Source organism: Myxocyprinus asiaticus, chromosome 16 (assembly GCF_019703515.2).
Source record: "Myxocyprinus asiaticus isolate MX2 ecotype Aquarium Trade chromosome 16, UBuf_Myxa_2, whole genome shotgun sequence".
Lineage (NCBI taxonomy): Eukaryota > Metazoa > Chordata > Actinopteri > Cypriniformes > Catostomidae > Myxocyprinus > Myxocyprinus asiaticus.
This window is the reverse complement of record NC_059359.1, coordinates 20162412-20176933: the sequence shown is the minus strand read 5'-3', so window position 1 is coordinate 20176933 and position 14522 is coordinate 20162412. Positions and strand designations below refer to the sequence as shown.

General features: G+C 37.1%; 1 protein-coding gene across 8 annotated transcripts in view; it reads left to right on the top strand.

Moving 5' to 3' along the window:
• sema6e (sema domain, transmembrane domain (TM), and cytoplasmic domain, (semaphorin) 6E) overlaps nucleotides 1-14522 on the top strand; it is a 211955-nt gene that overhangs the window by 145982 nt on the left and 51451 nt on the right. For 7 of the 8 annotated variants that reach the window (XM_051721790.1, XM_051721789.1, XM_051721787.1 and 4 more), the window contains 4 exons: nucleotides 463-519; nucleotides 3095-3196; nucleotides 13210-13300; nucleotides 13514-13636. In XM_051721790.1, the coding sequence (XP_051577750.1) occupies nucleotides 463-519; nucleotides 3095-3196; nucleotides 13210-13300; nucleotides 13514-13636 (373 nt within the window). Of the gene's footprint in view, nucleotides 1-462; nucleotides 520-684; nucleotides 988-3094; nucleotides 3197-13209; nucleotides 13301-13513; nucleotides 13637-14522 lie in introns of those variants that run through there. The other variant, XM_051721792.1, reaches the window with a different exon arrangement.

The window sequence follows — 14522 nt, the reverse complement described above, 5'->3', positions numbered from 1 at the left end:
AATGTAATGCTGTTGATGATTGTGCAGAGATTGCTCAGTCTCTTTGGTTTTCATCCTCTGGGTCACTTTTTGACATTAATAACTTAACTGTTAAGAGTAAGCCATCAGATATCACTGCAGTAAATAGTTGTGTTTGTGACTGGGTTGGTGTTGATTGCCTTGTGTTCCTGTTGGGTGGGCTGACAGGGGCCAGTCCAGTAAATCACTGTAATACAACCTGACCTAATGACACCAGCAACCACCTTGCCACACACACCTGCTCACAAACACATATACACATCCCACAGCTTGTTAAAAGCCTGATGGATCTCTCTTTTTCTCTTTGTTGCTCAGACTTCCCAGTTTCTCTCACTCTTCCCCCCCCCCCACTTATGTTTATTATCCGTGATGGTTATTGAAATAAATGAGATTTTCTGTTGTGAAGAGGGATGAGACCATGATTGTGTTTTGTTTGTGTGGCAGAAACTGACATGGAAGACAAAAGATGTGGAGAAATGCACAGTCAGGGGGAAAAACAGCGTGAGTAACAAGCCTTTTATTTCTCTCTCTCTCTTTCTTTCTGTGATTATGTTGTTGAAGTATCTGTTGTGTTGAGGTTATGTGCTTGCGTGAGTCCCACAGGTGGCTGCAGGTATACACATATGTACTGTACATACATGTGCTGATATCAACACACTGAAGACTGAGTTGGGAATTAAATAAATGGGGGCATTTATTTGCATACTATAGGTGCGTCCCAAACCGCACACTTCTGCACTATTTACGCCATTTTGTAGTGTGAGTAGTGTGAGTAGTACGTTTACACTGAAAATGCTGCAAAAAGAAGTGTTCTTTCAGTACCCGGATGATGCACTTTTTCAACCGTCAAAACAGAGTGTGGAATGTTGGACACTTCATGCACTCATTGCACGCAGCTTGCTAATCAATCGTAAATAATGAAGAATGTAGCAGCTGGCAAAGCATCAATGGATACAGCACCTTACAAATGTGAGTTGAATGCTTTACCATCATCCCAACCTGTGTGAATATGTATGTTGTTTAAGATAAAAGTGTTGAACTGATGTTGGCTAATCTGCTAAAGCTAGCGGCAATACATCACGTGCGTTTGAAACATCACTTCCGTCAGCTGTTAAACGGCGAATGCTTCCGTGTAGTAAAAAACCGTTAAGTGTTCCATTTGGGACGATACTACACTCTGAAAATTCATACACTACAAGGCTGAGTGCATAGTGTATAGTGTGTCGTTTGGGACACAGCTACTGTCTGTGTTTTTTGAAGCACCCTTTTCACTAAAGGAATTCAAATCAGGTAACAGTACAAACATGCCCAAATATTTACTGCTGAACGCAATTTGCACAATGCAATTCCAGATCATGCAGGTTGGTTCTAAATGTTACATTATGTTCTGGAAGATGCAGAAAACTACCGCAATCTGATATACAGTACTTTACTGGGACTGTACAACATTGCTCAACCACTGCAGTCCAGGAACCTGAACTGGCACTTTAACCTCGTGCGACCCCCGCTTCCACATGCATGGATGTTGTATTTTGGCTTTGCTACACACAACGCATACGAAGCCTCTATGTTTTTTCATTGAAGCCAGTTTGGTTGTAAAGAGTAGCACCTCTTGTTTCGTTTGATATGCCACTTTAAAAAAATTATTCATTTTTCACATGTCTGTGCACTGATATAAATTATGTCCACATACGTGGATTTTGGGACATTATTCCCTCAAAAGTTGAAAAAACGTGTTAGTTATTTTGAATAACTTTCAACATGAACACATCTGTAGGTCATTTAGCTTAATTTTAATATAAATGTTGTTATTGTGTTATCACTGTACAATACGAGTTCTATTCATTAACATTAGTAAATGCATTCCTATATTAGTTGTGCATTTTCACATTGAGAATCAATGGATTCATCCAAAAGCTGAAAAATATTGCTTTCAGAGGCTTTAAATGGACTCTTAAATGGATGAAAATAATGTGCATTTCGAACTGTTCTGAGACCAGTGCAGACAGACCCCACACTGGAGGTTAAGTCATTCATTAAATAGCTTTCCTATGCTGCCAAGTGCATTCACTCCTAAAATCCAACCAAAAGTTCAGTTTTAGGATGCAGATGATGTTTGAACCACTCAACATGTTTGGCAGACATTGGACAATGGTAACCAGTACATAGATTCAGAACTTTTAATATATAATTTTATTTGAACATGGTTGGCAGTGATTGGATTATGCTGGCCATTACATTAAATCAGAATTAATGATGCTAATTTTTGATGTAATGTCTGTAACGTCTCAAAAAATGAGAAAACCAACACTCCTGGAAACATAATAATCAGCTTGATAAAAAAAAAATCTGCCTTGGTATTAATTAAAATTTCACAACTTTTAGGAAACCTATTTGCTTTTTTTTTTTTTTTTTTTTTTGCTTGATTATTAGGTGCTACTAGTTACAAATCAAAAATGGAAATGGCAAATGCACACAGCAGTTACGCTTGGGTCTCAGGAGGCTAAAAGGCAGAAATTGCGCTTGACTTTACTGCAGGTCTGGATTTGTCCAGTTATAACTTTTTTCTTCATAATTTCATCATCATTTAATGAATTTTTGCTGCCACAACTTTGCAAGGCAAATAGCGCTGAGTTTTGTGAATAAGGTGCAATCTATAATAAGCCAAATTTACATAGAAAGGAGGCATGTTTGCGCTGAAAAGAATGACAGTGACTTGACTGAAATACAGTCTGGCACAGTTTTAGTGCATTTAGCACCTGGTTAAAATGTATTGTGTCTGGTTAGTGAATAAGCATGCCGTTTTTACCGCACACAAGATTGCCGCAAATATTTTGTGAATTTGCCCCGGAGTTGCAGTGAACAAGTCAGATCCTGGGAGCTCAGCATAGAGATTATGGTAATTCTGTGTCTGATGTGCATGCGTGTGTCTGTGTGAGTGAGTGAGTGAGTGAGAGAGAGAGAGAGAGAGAGAGAGAGAAAGAGAACGAGAGAGAGAGAGAGAGAGAGGAAACGTTATATATATATATATATATATATAAGTTGTGAGTAAAAGCCAGTGTCTTGCCTCTCACAGGATGAGTGTTACAACTACATCAAAGTGCTGGTGCCACGCAACGATGAAACTCTCTTTGCATGTGGAACAAATGCATTCAACCCCACCTGTCGCAACTACAAGGTATGCAGAGTCTATTTTTGTCACACACACAAATGCACGTGTGCACACACTTACACGCAGTTAACACCACCACATAGAACTGCATAGAATTCTAAAGCCTCCCTTTTAAGAAGCAAAACATACAGCCTATATTAACGCACATGTTTACCTGAAATGTATCAACATTAAAATTAAATTGTAAATGAGGCCTGGTCAAAAACATATACTGTATAAAGACCTTCTGGACCCTGTCAGAAATAAAATCAGGTTCTGTTTACACACGGTTTTCAGTTAAAACCAGATTTTTTTCTGTGAGGGAGTCTGTGTTCTCCCATCAATGCTGGCTGTTTGCTAAATTAAGCATAGCAGAGGAGAATGCTCTCAGTTTTTCCAGCAGTTAAAAAGAGTCATCTGTTTTAATGTATGTTAGTGTGTGTAGGTGAGTGTGTGTGTGTGTCAGTGATTTTCTGTATCTGTGTTGGAGTGTGAGTGTGGCGTTATTGGTATTTTGTGTGTCCATGCAGTTGCCGGCGTGGTGGTTTGTATGTGTTGAAATATGTAGTGGTTCATTGTCCCACAGTTCCAACCCTACATTATCTCACTGAATATTTTTCACTTGGTAATATGTTGCATTAACAAAGTTAAATGCATTCGAAATGCCATTTATGTTGCCAGTTTAATAATCTAAATAATAATCTAATAATCTAAATATCTGTTTTATATATATATATATATATATATATATATATATATATATATATATATATATATATATATATATTAGTAAATTCTTACATTTTAAAATTCACACCTGTGAAACCACATTCTGTATATGAATGCATCAAATTAAATGAGAATGATGTTCCTGTCACTCAGCTGGCACTAGCAACACCAAAGTCATGGGTTAAATACCCAGAAAATACACATGCTGAAAAAATTTGTACCTTGAATGCAGATAAAAGCGTCTGCCAAATGTGTAAATGTGAAATGCTACATTGGTTAGGACAAAGAACTACAGTATATCATTAGGTGGAAGTAATGTTTAAAAGTTAAAAAGTTTATTGAACATGGGTGTCTTTTATTATATTGCTGTTCCATCATTTTATAAAAGCAATAACCCACTGGAGTCTGTGCGTTCCAGTGACTTTACCATGGGTCAAATCACTTTATTGCTTTATTTTGCTCCTTAAAAATGGTTTCCAAATTTTATTTTACTACCACGCACATTTGACACAGTGTTGGACATTTCTGGATTTAGTTTCAATGTGAAGTTTGATGGGGACTCCGGGCTGTCCTTTAAATTGATGATTTGTCGTAAACATCAGGAGAACTGTGGTTGTGTATGATTTAATATGTGTGTGTGCGTGAACATATGCTTTTTTGTGTGCGACAGAGTGCATGTAAATCTGACTCAACTTCGGAGGAGGCCAGCGGGGAGTCAGCTAAACTCACGGATGAGGCTCCGCTCTCAACTTTTTTCCATTTGAGGCTCTTTGGAGATCCTGATTTATGCACCTTACCCTGAAGGCATCTTCCTTCCCCTTCCCTCTCTTTCCTTCTCTCTCTCTCTCTCTCTCTCTCTCTCTCTCTCTCTCTCTCTCTCTGCCTGTCTCTCTAGCTCACTGGTTTTTTGCATTTCTCTGAGAAGGGCGGTCTGTTAGAGCCCTGGAGAGGGAAGATATGTCACAATGTGCAAATCATGTCGCTCAGTTCCTCAAACTCATATACTCACACATTTCTTCACTCTCACCCGTAAAATTTTGAATTTTTGAATTCTGTGCAAGGTGAGATAGAGGAGAGGTTGTAGATTTAAATGTTTTTGTTCATTTGAAAACCCTTCAGGCTAAAGTTCGAGGTACCATATCCTAAACTTTTGTAGCATTACATTTTTTTCTGCTAATGACCACTAATAATTAGGCATGTGACGGTATCAAATTTTCACATCACAATAATTACTGAAGCTTTTATCACAGTATACGGTATTATCACAGGATTTAATTACATTACATAAATATGTTGAAAGATAAACAAACATTGTTGTTCTCTTTATAAGTTTAATTACTTTTTTCAATACCAAACTGACCTTTTAAATGAACAGATAACAAAGAACTTTGGAAAGAACCCTGCACTTTGAAAAACTAAGTGAGCAAATAATTGGCTACAACAATTGTATGCATGTTGTTTCTGAATAGCATGCCAGTTGCTAATATATACAGTTGAAGTCAGAAGTTTACATACACCTTAGCCAAATACATTTAAACTCAGTTTTTCACAATTAATGACATTTAATTGTAGAAAACATTCCCTGTCTTAGGTCAGTTAGTATCATTAATTTAAGAATATGAAATGTCAGAATAATAGTAGAGAGAATGATTTATTTCAGCTTTTATTTCTTTCATCACATTCCCAGTGGGTCAGAAGTTTACATACACTTTGTTAGTATTTGGTAGCACTGCCTTTAAATTGTTTAACTTGGGTCAAATGTTTTGTTTAGCTTTCCACAAGCTTCTCACAATAAGTTGCTGGTATTTTGACCCATTCCTCCTGACAGAACTGGTGTAACTTAGTCAGGTTTGAAGGCCTCCTTGCTCGCACATGCTTTTTGAGTTCTGCCCACAAATTTTCTATCGGATTGAGGTCAGGGCTTTGTGATGGCCACTCCAGTACTTTGACTTTGTTGTCCTTAAGCCATTTTGCCACAACATTGGAGGTATGCTTGGGGTCATTGTCCATTTGAAAGACCCATTTGCGAACGAGCTTTAACTTCCTGGCTGATGCCTTGAGATGTTGCTTCAATATATCCACATAATTTTCCTTCCTCATGATGCCATCTATTTTGTGAAGTGCACCAGTCCCTCCTGCAGCAAATCACCCCCACAACATGATGTTGCCACCCCCATGCTTCACGGTTGAGATGGTTCTTCGGCTTGCAAGCCTCACCCTTTTTACTCAAAACAGAACAATGGTCATTATGACCAAACAGAGGACATTTCTCCAAAAAGTAAGATCTTTGTCCCCATGTGCACTTGCAAACTGTAGTCGGGATTTTTTATGGTGGTTTTGGAGCAGTGGCTTCTTCCTTTCTGAGCAGCCTTTCAGGTTATGCGATATAGGACACGTCTTACTGTGGATATAGATACTTGTCTATCTGTTTCCTCCAGCAATCTTCACAAGGTTCTTTTGCTGTTGTTCTGGGATTGATTTGTTCTTTTCACACCAAAATACGTTAATCTCTAGGAGACAGAATGCGTCTCCTTCCTGAGCGGGATGATGGCTACGTGGTTCCATGGTGTTTATCCTTGCGTACTGTTGTTTGTACAGATGAACATGGTACCTTCAGGCATTTGAAAATTGCTTCCAACGATGAACCAGACTTGTGGAGGTCCACAATTGTTTTTCTGAGGTCTTTGCCGATTTCTTATGATTTTCCCATGATGTCAAGTAAAGAGGCACTGAGTTTGAAGGTAGGCCTTAACCCTCTGGGGTCTGAGGGTGTTTTGGGCCCTGGAGAAGTTTTGACATGCCTTGACATTTGTGCTTTTTTCAGTTGCTTAAAAACATATTAATGGCTAATGTCTGATAACACTGTATTCAGCACAAACTGGACTACAATAATATGTGAACAACATGTATGTACATGTTTGTATTTTTGAGAAAGTAACATTTATGCTTGGTTTTTGAAAATACTCACTGAAATAAGGCCATATAACACATACTAAACATTTGTTCACAAGACTTTTGAGAACTGGATCTTGTAGCCTAGAGTTTTTGCTACAAAAATGATGTGAAAACCATCCTGATCACCCATTCATACAAAACAATATAGTCATTTAACTTTTGTAAGACACTTTTAGTGTTAGAAAGGCCATATGCGAGGAGGCGTGGATGATCATGAATATTGATGTATTTCACAAAAGACAAAGACATTTCCCCTGAGAGAGAATGAATGTGAGGAGACTTAATGATTGAATGTATTGTTTGTAGCTTATTCACAAAATCAAGTTTAAGTTAAAAGAAATAATCTGACTATACATTTTCTTTACATAAAGACTTTACTTAACATCTTTAGACCTACACTACCGTTTAAAAGTTTTAGATCTATAGAGATTTTAAAAGAAGTCTCTTCTGCTTACCAAGGCTGCATTTATTTGATCCAAAATACAGCAAAAACAGTGATATTGTGAAATATTTTTACAATTTAAAATAACTTTTCTATTAGAATATATTGTAAAATGCAATTTATTCCTGTGATCAAAGCTGAATTTTCAGCATCATTACTGCAGTCTTCATTGTCACATGATCCTTCAGAAATCATTCTAATATGCTGATTTTCTAATATGCTGATTTTCTAATATGAGCATATTTACAGCACATTTTACACATTTACACCCGAACAGATATTTGCAAGCACAAGCTTCATTGGTGATAATGAGGCAGCATAAACACTATACACTAAACACTATAATTTAAACATTCATTTTATTTTTATATCATTTTACATATATATATCATACAGCATACAATTTAAATACCTGCTTTAGCTGAAACAACATTTAAATGTAACTAAAACTTGCCTATTAGGACATATTTCAAATTTCAATACTCTGAATCCTGGCTGGCAAGTCTGGAAATAGTCCAACTAGTAAAATATGTACATGTTTATATAAAATAGCATGTCAACTAATGTAAGTAAAGACTTACTCATCCGAAATTGTATCTTCAGCTGGATCAAGTCGCTCTTCAAAATGCAAATGTTCCTCGTCGGATTCCCGCTCTTCTTCTGAAGAAAATGTGAACTCTTCGTCACTATCCAGGACCATCTGTAGAGTTTCCTCACCTGGGTAGCGTGCCATCTTCCAAACGCGCAGAAAAGTGAATGAATCTGATGATGAACTTGATGCTTTTAAAGGCATGTTGGGGGCGTTTACCATTTGCATTGATCGCCTCAGCACATTACCGTATGAATAGCGTGCTCTGCTGGTGGGTGTGATCACATTAGCGATAATTAGCTGAGCCAGGAGAAACTGTACATCGCTTTGTTTCATACAGATTACATTGCAGGAGAATATTTGTTTTAAATTTGAATTGTTTTATTTAAAAGTAGACATTTTAAGCTTTCTTTAGACATATGTTTGATGTTTGTGTGATAAGAATTCGCTGAGTTTCAGTTCATTTTTGTGACGTGTTTCAGAAAGATGCTCACGGAGACAGAGACGGCTGAGAGCGCACCCTGTTTATTTTCTTTATTTTACAAAAGCACAAGGTTTTGTTGTTATTGTAAGTGTACACAAATAAAAGTAAACCCTTTATAGTTTCTAATGATGTGTTACACTTATCTGTATGCCCAAAAATGACAGAGTATTTTAAGTTGTTTCTGCTGTTATGAGGAAAAAATCCAGCAGGACGTGCCAGCGCATCCGTCGACCCCAGAGGGTTAAAATACATCCACAGGTGCATCTCCAATTCAGTACACCTCCTATCAGAAGCTAATTGGCTAATTGTCTAAAGGCGTGACATCATTTTCTGGCTATTTTCCAAGCTGCTTAAAGGCACAGTTAACTTGGTGGATGTAAACTTCTGACCCACTGGAATTGTGATATAGTTAATTAAAAGTGAAACAATCTGTCTGTAAACAATTGTTGGAAAAATTACTCGTGTCATGCACAAAGTAGATGTCCTAAACGACTTGCCGAAACTATATTGCTAATATCAAATCTGTGGAGTGGTTAAAAAATGTGTTTTAATGACTTCAACCTAAGTGTATGTAAATTTCTGACTTCAACTGTAGCTAGGCGCTAGCTACAAATTTAACAACCGCAATTTCACTCACACTGGAAACGTGCGATTGTGTTGTGTTCCAACTTGAACTTAATATACAAATCACTATTGTGCCACAATGCCATTATTAATTAAAGTACTTAGTATTAGCTGATTACAACTGTATTTTTGTTGTTACTACAAGATGCAAATGTTACTGTGTAGCTAACAGAGTTTTAGCGAACTGCTCTTCAGCTACATGAAAGTTACACATTATCTGCAAATGACAACAACAGTTAACTTTCTTTTTTCATCTTAGCTAGTTGTCTCTTAGAGTGTTGTCTCTCACACCATGGGGTGATTTTCCCGCAGATTAGCGAAAACGTTGGTGTCTAGGAGAAAATCTAGGAGAGCAATGCCCCTTCCCCGGCCATTTTTTTTCTTCACAACCAACATTTTACATTGGACATCAAGTGGTGACCCAACACAGTACCAAAATTGTTTATCATACAAAATGTCTACAAATATGTTGTTAAAATCAAACATTGGCCTTTGATTTCAACAATAAAAGAAATGGAAGGTGTTTCTCCTCCCTTTTAAGAATTGATGAGCCTATTTATTTTGCTATCCTGGCTATATACTGTATAATTGTATGATCAATTGCATTGTATTATTTGCATTTAGCATTGTTTTCCCCTGCTGTCCAGGTCTGTTCTGATAGGGCCACGGAATCCATTTTTGGGTTGCGACCTACCAGTTTAGAACCAACTGGTAAATACAGTATGCCAATGGTTGTACCATTATAACCATGACAGTTTCTGCAGCTGACCCAGTTTTGAAGCTTAGTTTTAATAAATTAAAAAGAGCATAGAAAATCATATTTTCCAAAATATGTCCCATGATTGAGTGCTGTTTGATTGTTTTTGTGCAGAATTTAGGGAGCTTGTCTGCAGTGTTGTATGAACGTTTTGGACCAGTGGGTGGTGTGTTACATGGCTGTTTTGTTTTGTTTGTTTTCGTGAACTGGAGGTGTGAACAGTGTGCCAGATTCTCTCGTTAGTCTGAAACACGGCAGAAGCAAGTGACCTGTGCTTCTCACAGAAAAACAGTGTGCTAACTGCCTCTGTTGGGTGACACACATACATGCTTTGAATCCACAGATATTCACACTGTAGGTCTGGAGGAGCCCTCACAAAGACTGCTGGATTACACGCTACAAACACACATTTAGCAGTGCATTACTGCTGAGAGATCCTATGGGCACTCTGGTATTCAGGGTCACAATGTGTGTCATCCCCACTGGATTAGCACCTGCTGAAGCTCACCAGCACTTACACTGCCCTGTAGCCCACAGATAGTAGAGGAGAATATTAGGGCGGAAACAATACCGGATCGGTTCCAGTTCAATTCAGTGAAAGGTGAATATCTATGCAGCTCTATAGATGTATCCAGCAAAGATAGTAAAACCTGAAATCTTGGACATTGTGGGTAACAGTCAACAGTTTCCATGTGGGAAATAGCTTGATAAACATACAGTACAAAATAATGTCTTAATGAAAATTAAAAAACACAAAATGTTTCTGTGAGTGTTTGGTTTACAGGTTGGGTTAGGGCAGGGGTTCCCAAACTTTTTTGTCAGCCGATCCCCTTTGACAAATTATTTACTTGAAGTACCCCCTGATATTTTAAATAATGTTAACCTTTTGAAATAAAATCTATTTGACGTCTTTGCACTATTTTTCTTATTATTTTTATATTTAAATTAACCTTAATTACATTTATTGTTATTTTCTAATAGTATTTATACATTTTATTTTATTTAATTTACCATTGGCATTTCTATCAAAATCAGAGATTGCACTACATTCACACTAGTAAAATTTAAAAAATAAATAAAAATAAAACAATAATAACTTGGTTGATTTTTGGTCAACCATTTGGTCAAATAACCAGGACTCAATAATGATGGGAATAAAATATACTTTATTAAACATAAAAATATGCTTAAATATGCAATATAACAATTACAAGAAGTCAATTTCAGAAGTCATACATATTAAACTTGTCACAATCACTTAACCGGACAACATGGATACATCACGATCGGTTAACCCAAGAGTAATATTTGATTCATAAAAGCATGACAAGCAAGATAAGCTTCAACAACCCTAACAGAAAACATATCCAAGCATTATAGCAGGTAAACAACTTTTCCAAACGGATAACAGATAAACATCCATCTAGACTGCAGTGATGCTGTCCTAACTGTGTGAGTGTTACTGAACTGAGCTGAACAGCATAGTTATTTTCTCCAGCTGGAACATGAGACAGCCGGTACTTCTTTCCTGTGTGTGCGGATATGATGTAATGATGCAAAGATGGACGTCATTAGCCAGCAATTTCACGCCAAATCGAACATGATAGCTCAAAATACAAATCATTTTTGTAGGCTTACCGTAGTGAATCGGGGTAAGGACATTGTTTTGAACATTGATTGTATATGTACTCTATCAATAATGGCAATTTGTTTATTTTTAACCAAAAAATCTTACATAGTGCAGCTTTAAAAACATATGTCTTTCCATTTGTGTATGTACATTTTTCTTAATATGAGATATACAAAAATAAATAAAAAAAAAGTAAATAATTTTTTTAAAAATCAATGTTTTTAAAAATTGGTAAATAACGGACATTTTTTGTATGCATCCTCTAGTTTACACACTCCCATGAAATCCCGGAAGTCCCCTCACAAGTCCCCAGGGGTTCGCGAACACTCGTATGAGAAACCCTGGGTTAGGGGATAGAAAATATCTTGTAGCTCTAAATAGTTCCATATTAAAACAAGATAACTCAATGGAAAATCCCCAAAAGGATAGAAATACAAATGTGTGTGTGTGTGTGTTTGTTTCTGTGGCCATAAATCACTTTACTTTCCTAATCGAAATAGAATTGACCTAAACCCTAGTAAAAAGAGGAGAGAATGGCAAAACATTATTTGCTTTAAGCTTTATTAAAGCAATACATTTTACAAGAGGCTGTGAGTCACAATGATTTTACCACAGGAAAGGGATGTCTTTAAACCCCTTAACTGTGGTAAAAATCACAGTAATGCACAGCCTGCTATTATATTTAAACAACAGCTTTGAACTCGTCCAGAATCAGAATTTGGAGTCAGAACTATACTTTTTATTATTATTTCTTTTTTTTCAATATTTCAGTTCATATCACTACCACAGCATACTGAAAATCATTATACCATTATATCAAACACAGCTGAAAGCTATTTGGTTTGTTCAATGAAGTTTAACATTATCTTTTTACTTGTTTTTGAGTTGCCACAGTATGCAATAGACTGGAATGTCCTAAGGTCAATATTAGTTCATAAATAGCAAAAAAGAAACAGCTTTCTCTAGAAACTCGTCAGTCAATCATTGTTTTGAGGAATGAAGGCTATACAATGCTTGAAATTGCCAAAAAACTGAATATTTCATATAAAGGTGTACACTACAGTCTTCAAAAACAAAGGACAACTGGCTCTTAGAGTGGGCAAAGAAACACAGACATTGAACAACAGACAATTGGAAAAGAGTGTTATGGATCTTAACCCCATTGAGCATTTGTGGGATCAGCTAGACTGTAAGGTACATGAGAAGTGCCCAACAAGACAGCCACATCAATGCAAGTGCTACAGGAAGCGTGGGGTGAAATGTCACCCGAGTATCTCGACAAACTGACAGCTAGAATGCCAAGGATCTGCAAAGCTGTCATTGCTGCACGTGGAGGATTTTTTTGATGAGAACTCTTTGAAGTAGTTTAAGAAGTTAAAAAAACATTTTTTTTTCAAATTGTAATAGTTATTTTTCACATTATCCTGACTATACATTGTGATCAGTTGAATGCCACTTTGGTGAATAAAAGTACCAATTTCTTTCCATAAGAGCAAAATCTGTACATTATTCCAAACTTTTGGCCACCAGTGTGTATATATATATATATATATAGAGAGAGAGAGAGAGAGAGAGAGAGAGAGAGAGAGAGAGAGAGAGAGAGCAGATCGTGAAAGGACATTTTTTGGTGATTAGAACATGTCACAGGCCAGACTCGAACCTGCGCTACTCATGTGAGTACTCCAGCTCAGCGTGTTTGGAGCATATGCGCCACATCTCCAACCAAAGCATTATTGTATTTACAGATCCAAGATACTGTCGCATATGGAGTGTTTTTTTATTTGGCTCAGTGGCTATAAGGTTTTTTTTTTTTTCTCTCTCTATGGTCAGATGTCATCTCTGGAGCAGGACGGAGAGGAAGTGGTTGGTCAGGCCCGCTGCCCTTTCGAATCACGCCAGTCTAACGTTGGCCTATTTGCTGGTGAGTTGGCAGAGCATCTGGTGAGGAAGACACCAAATCTCCTATAATCTCTCTAGTGTTCCACTGACATTTTACAAAGCGTCTCACTCTCTCTCTCTTTTACCATATACACACACAGCTGCACTGAGCCAAACTGAACTTAGCTTTGTGGTTTTGATGTTTGCGCTGTTTATCAGTGATTTATCAGTACTCATTTCTCACCTCACTTCCTAGGTGGTGACTTTTATTCAGGCACAATGACTGATTTTCTAGCAAGTGATGCAGTGATTTATCGAAGTTTAGGAGAAAGCAGTCCTGTCCTGAGAACTGTAAAATATGACTCAAAATGGCTACGAGGTTTGTCACATGACCAGGAACTTATTATTTGGGTGGTAGAACCTAAATAAATATATTATATTTATGTTATAAATATAAATAAATGTAAATTGAAAGATGTACAAATAAATGTATAAAATTACAGTGATGTGAAAAAGTGTTTGCACCCTTCCTGCTTCTATTTTTGTGTATTTTTCATACAAAATTGTTTTAAATCTTCAAAGGAGAAATAACATAAAACAAAGGCAACCTGAGTAAACACAAAATACAGTTTTCAAATAGATAGATAGATAGATAGATAGATAGATAGATGGGAGTTTTTGCTTCAGTAGAAAAAAATATATCCAACACATATCACCCATGTGAAAAACGAAATGCCCCCTCAAATTAAAGAGCTGGTTGTGCCACCTTTAGCAGCAACAATTGCAACCAAATGCTTCCGATAACTGGAGATCAGTATTTCACAACACTGTGGTGGAATTTTTGCCCACTCTTCTTTGCAGAACTGCTTTAGTTCAGCCACACTGGAGGGTTTACATTTAAGGTCCTGCCACAACATCTCAATCGGGTTCAAGTCAGGACTTTGACTAGGCCACTCCAAAACTTTAATTTTGCTTCTGTTGAGTCATTTGGAGGTGGACTTACTCCGATGCTTTGGATCATTGTCTTGATGCATAATCTAGTTGCGCTTGAGCTTCAACTCACGGACTGATGACCAGATGTTCTCCTTTAGGATTTTCTGGTAGAGCACAGTTCATGTTTCCCTCAATTATTGCAAGTCGCCCTGGCCCTGAAGCAGCAAAGCATCCCCACGCCATCACACTACCACCACCATGCTTGACCTCAGGTATGATGTTCTTTGTTGTGGAATTCTGTGTTTGATTTACACCAGATGTAACGGGACCCT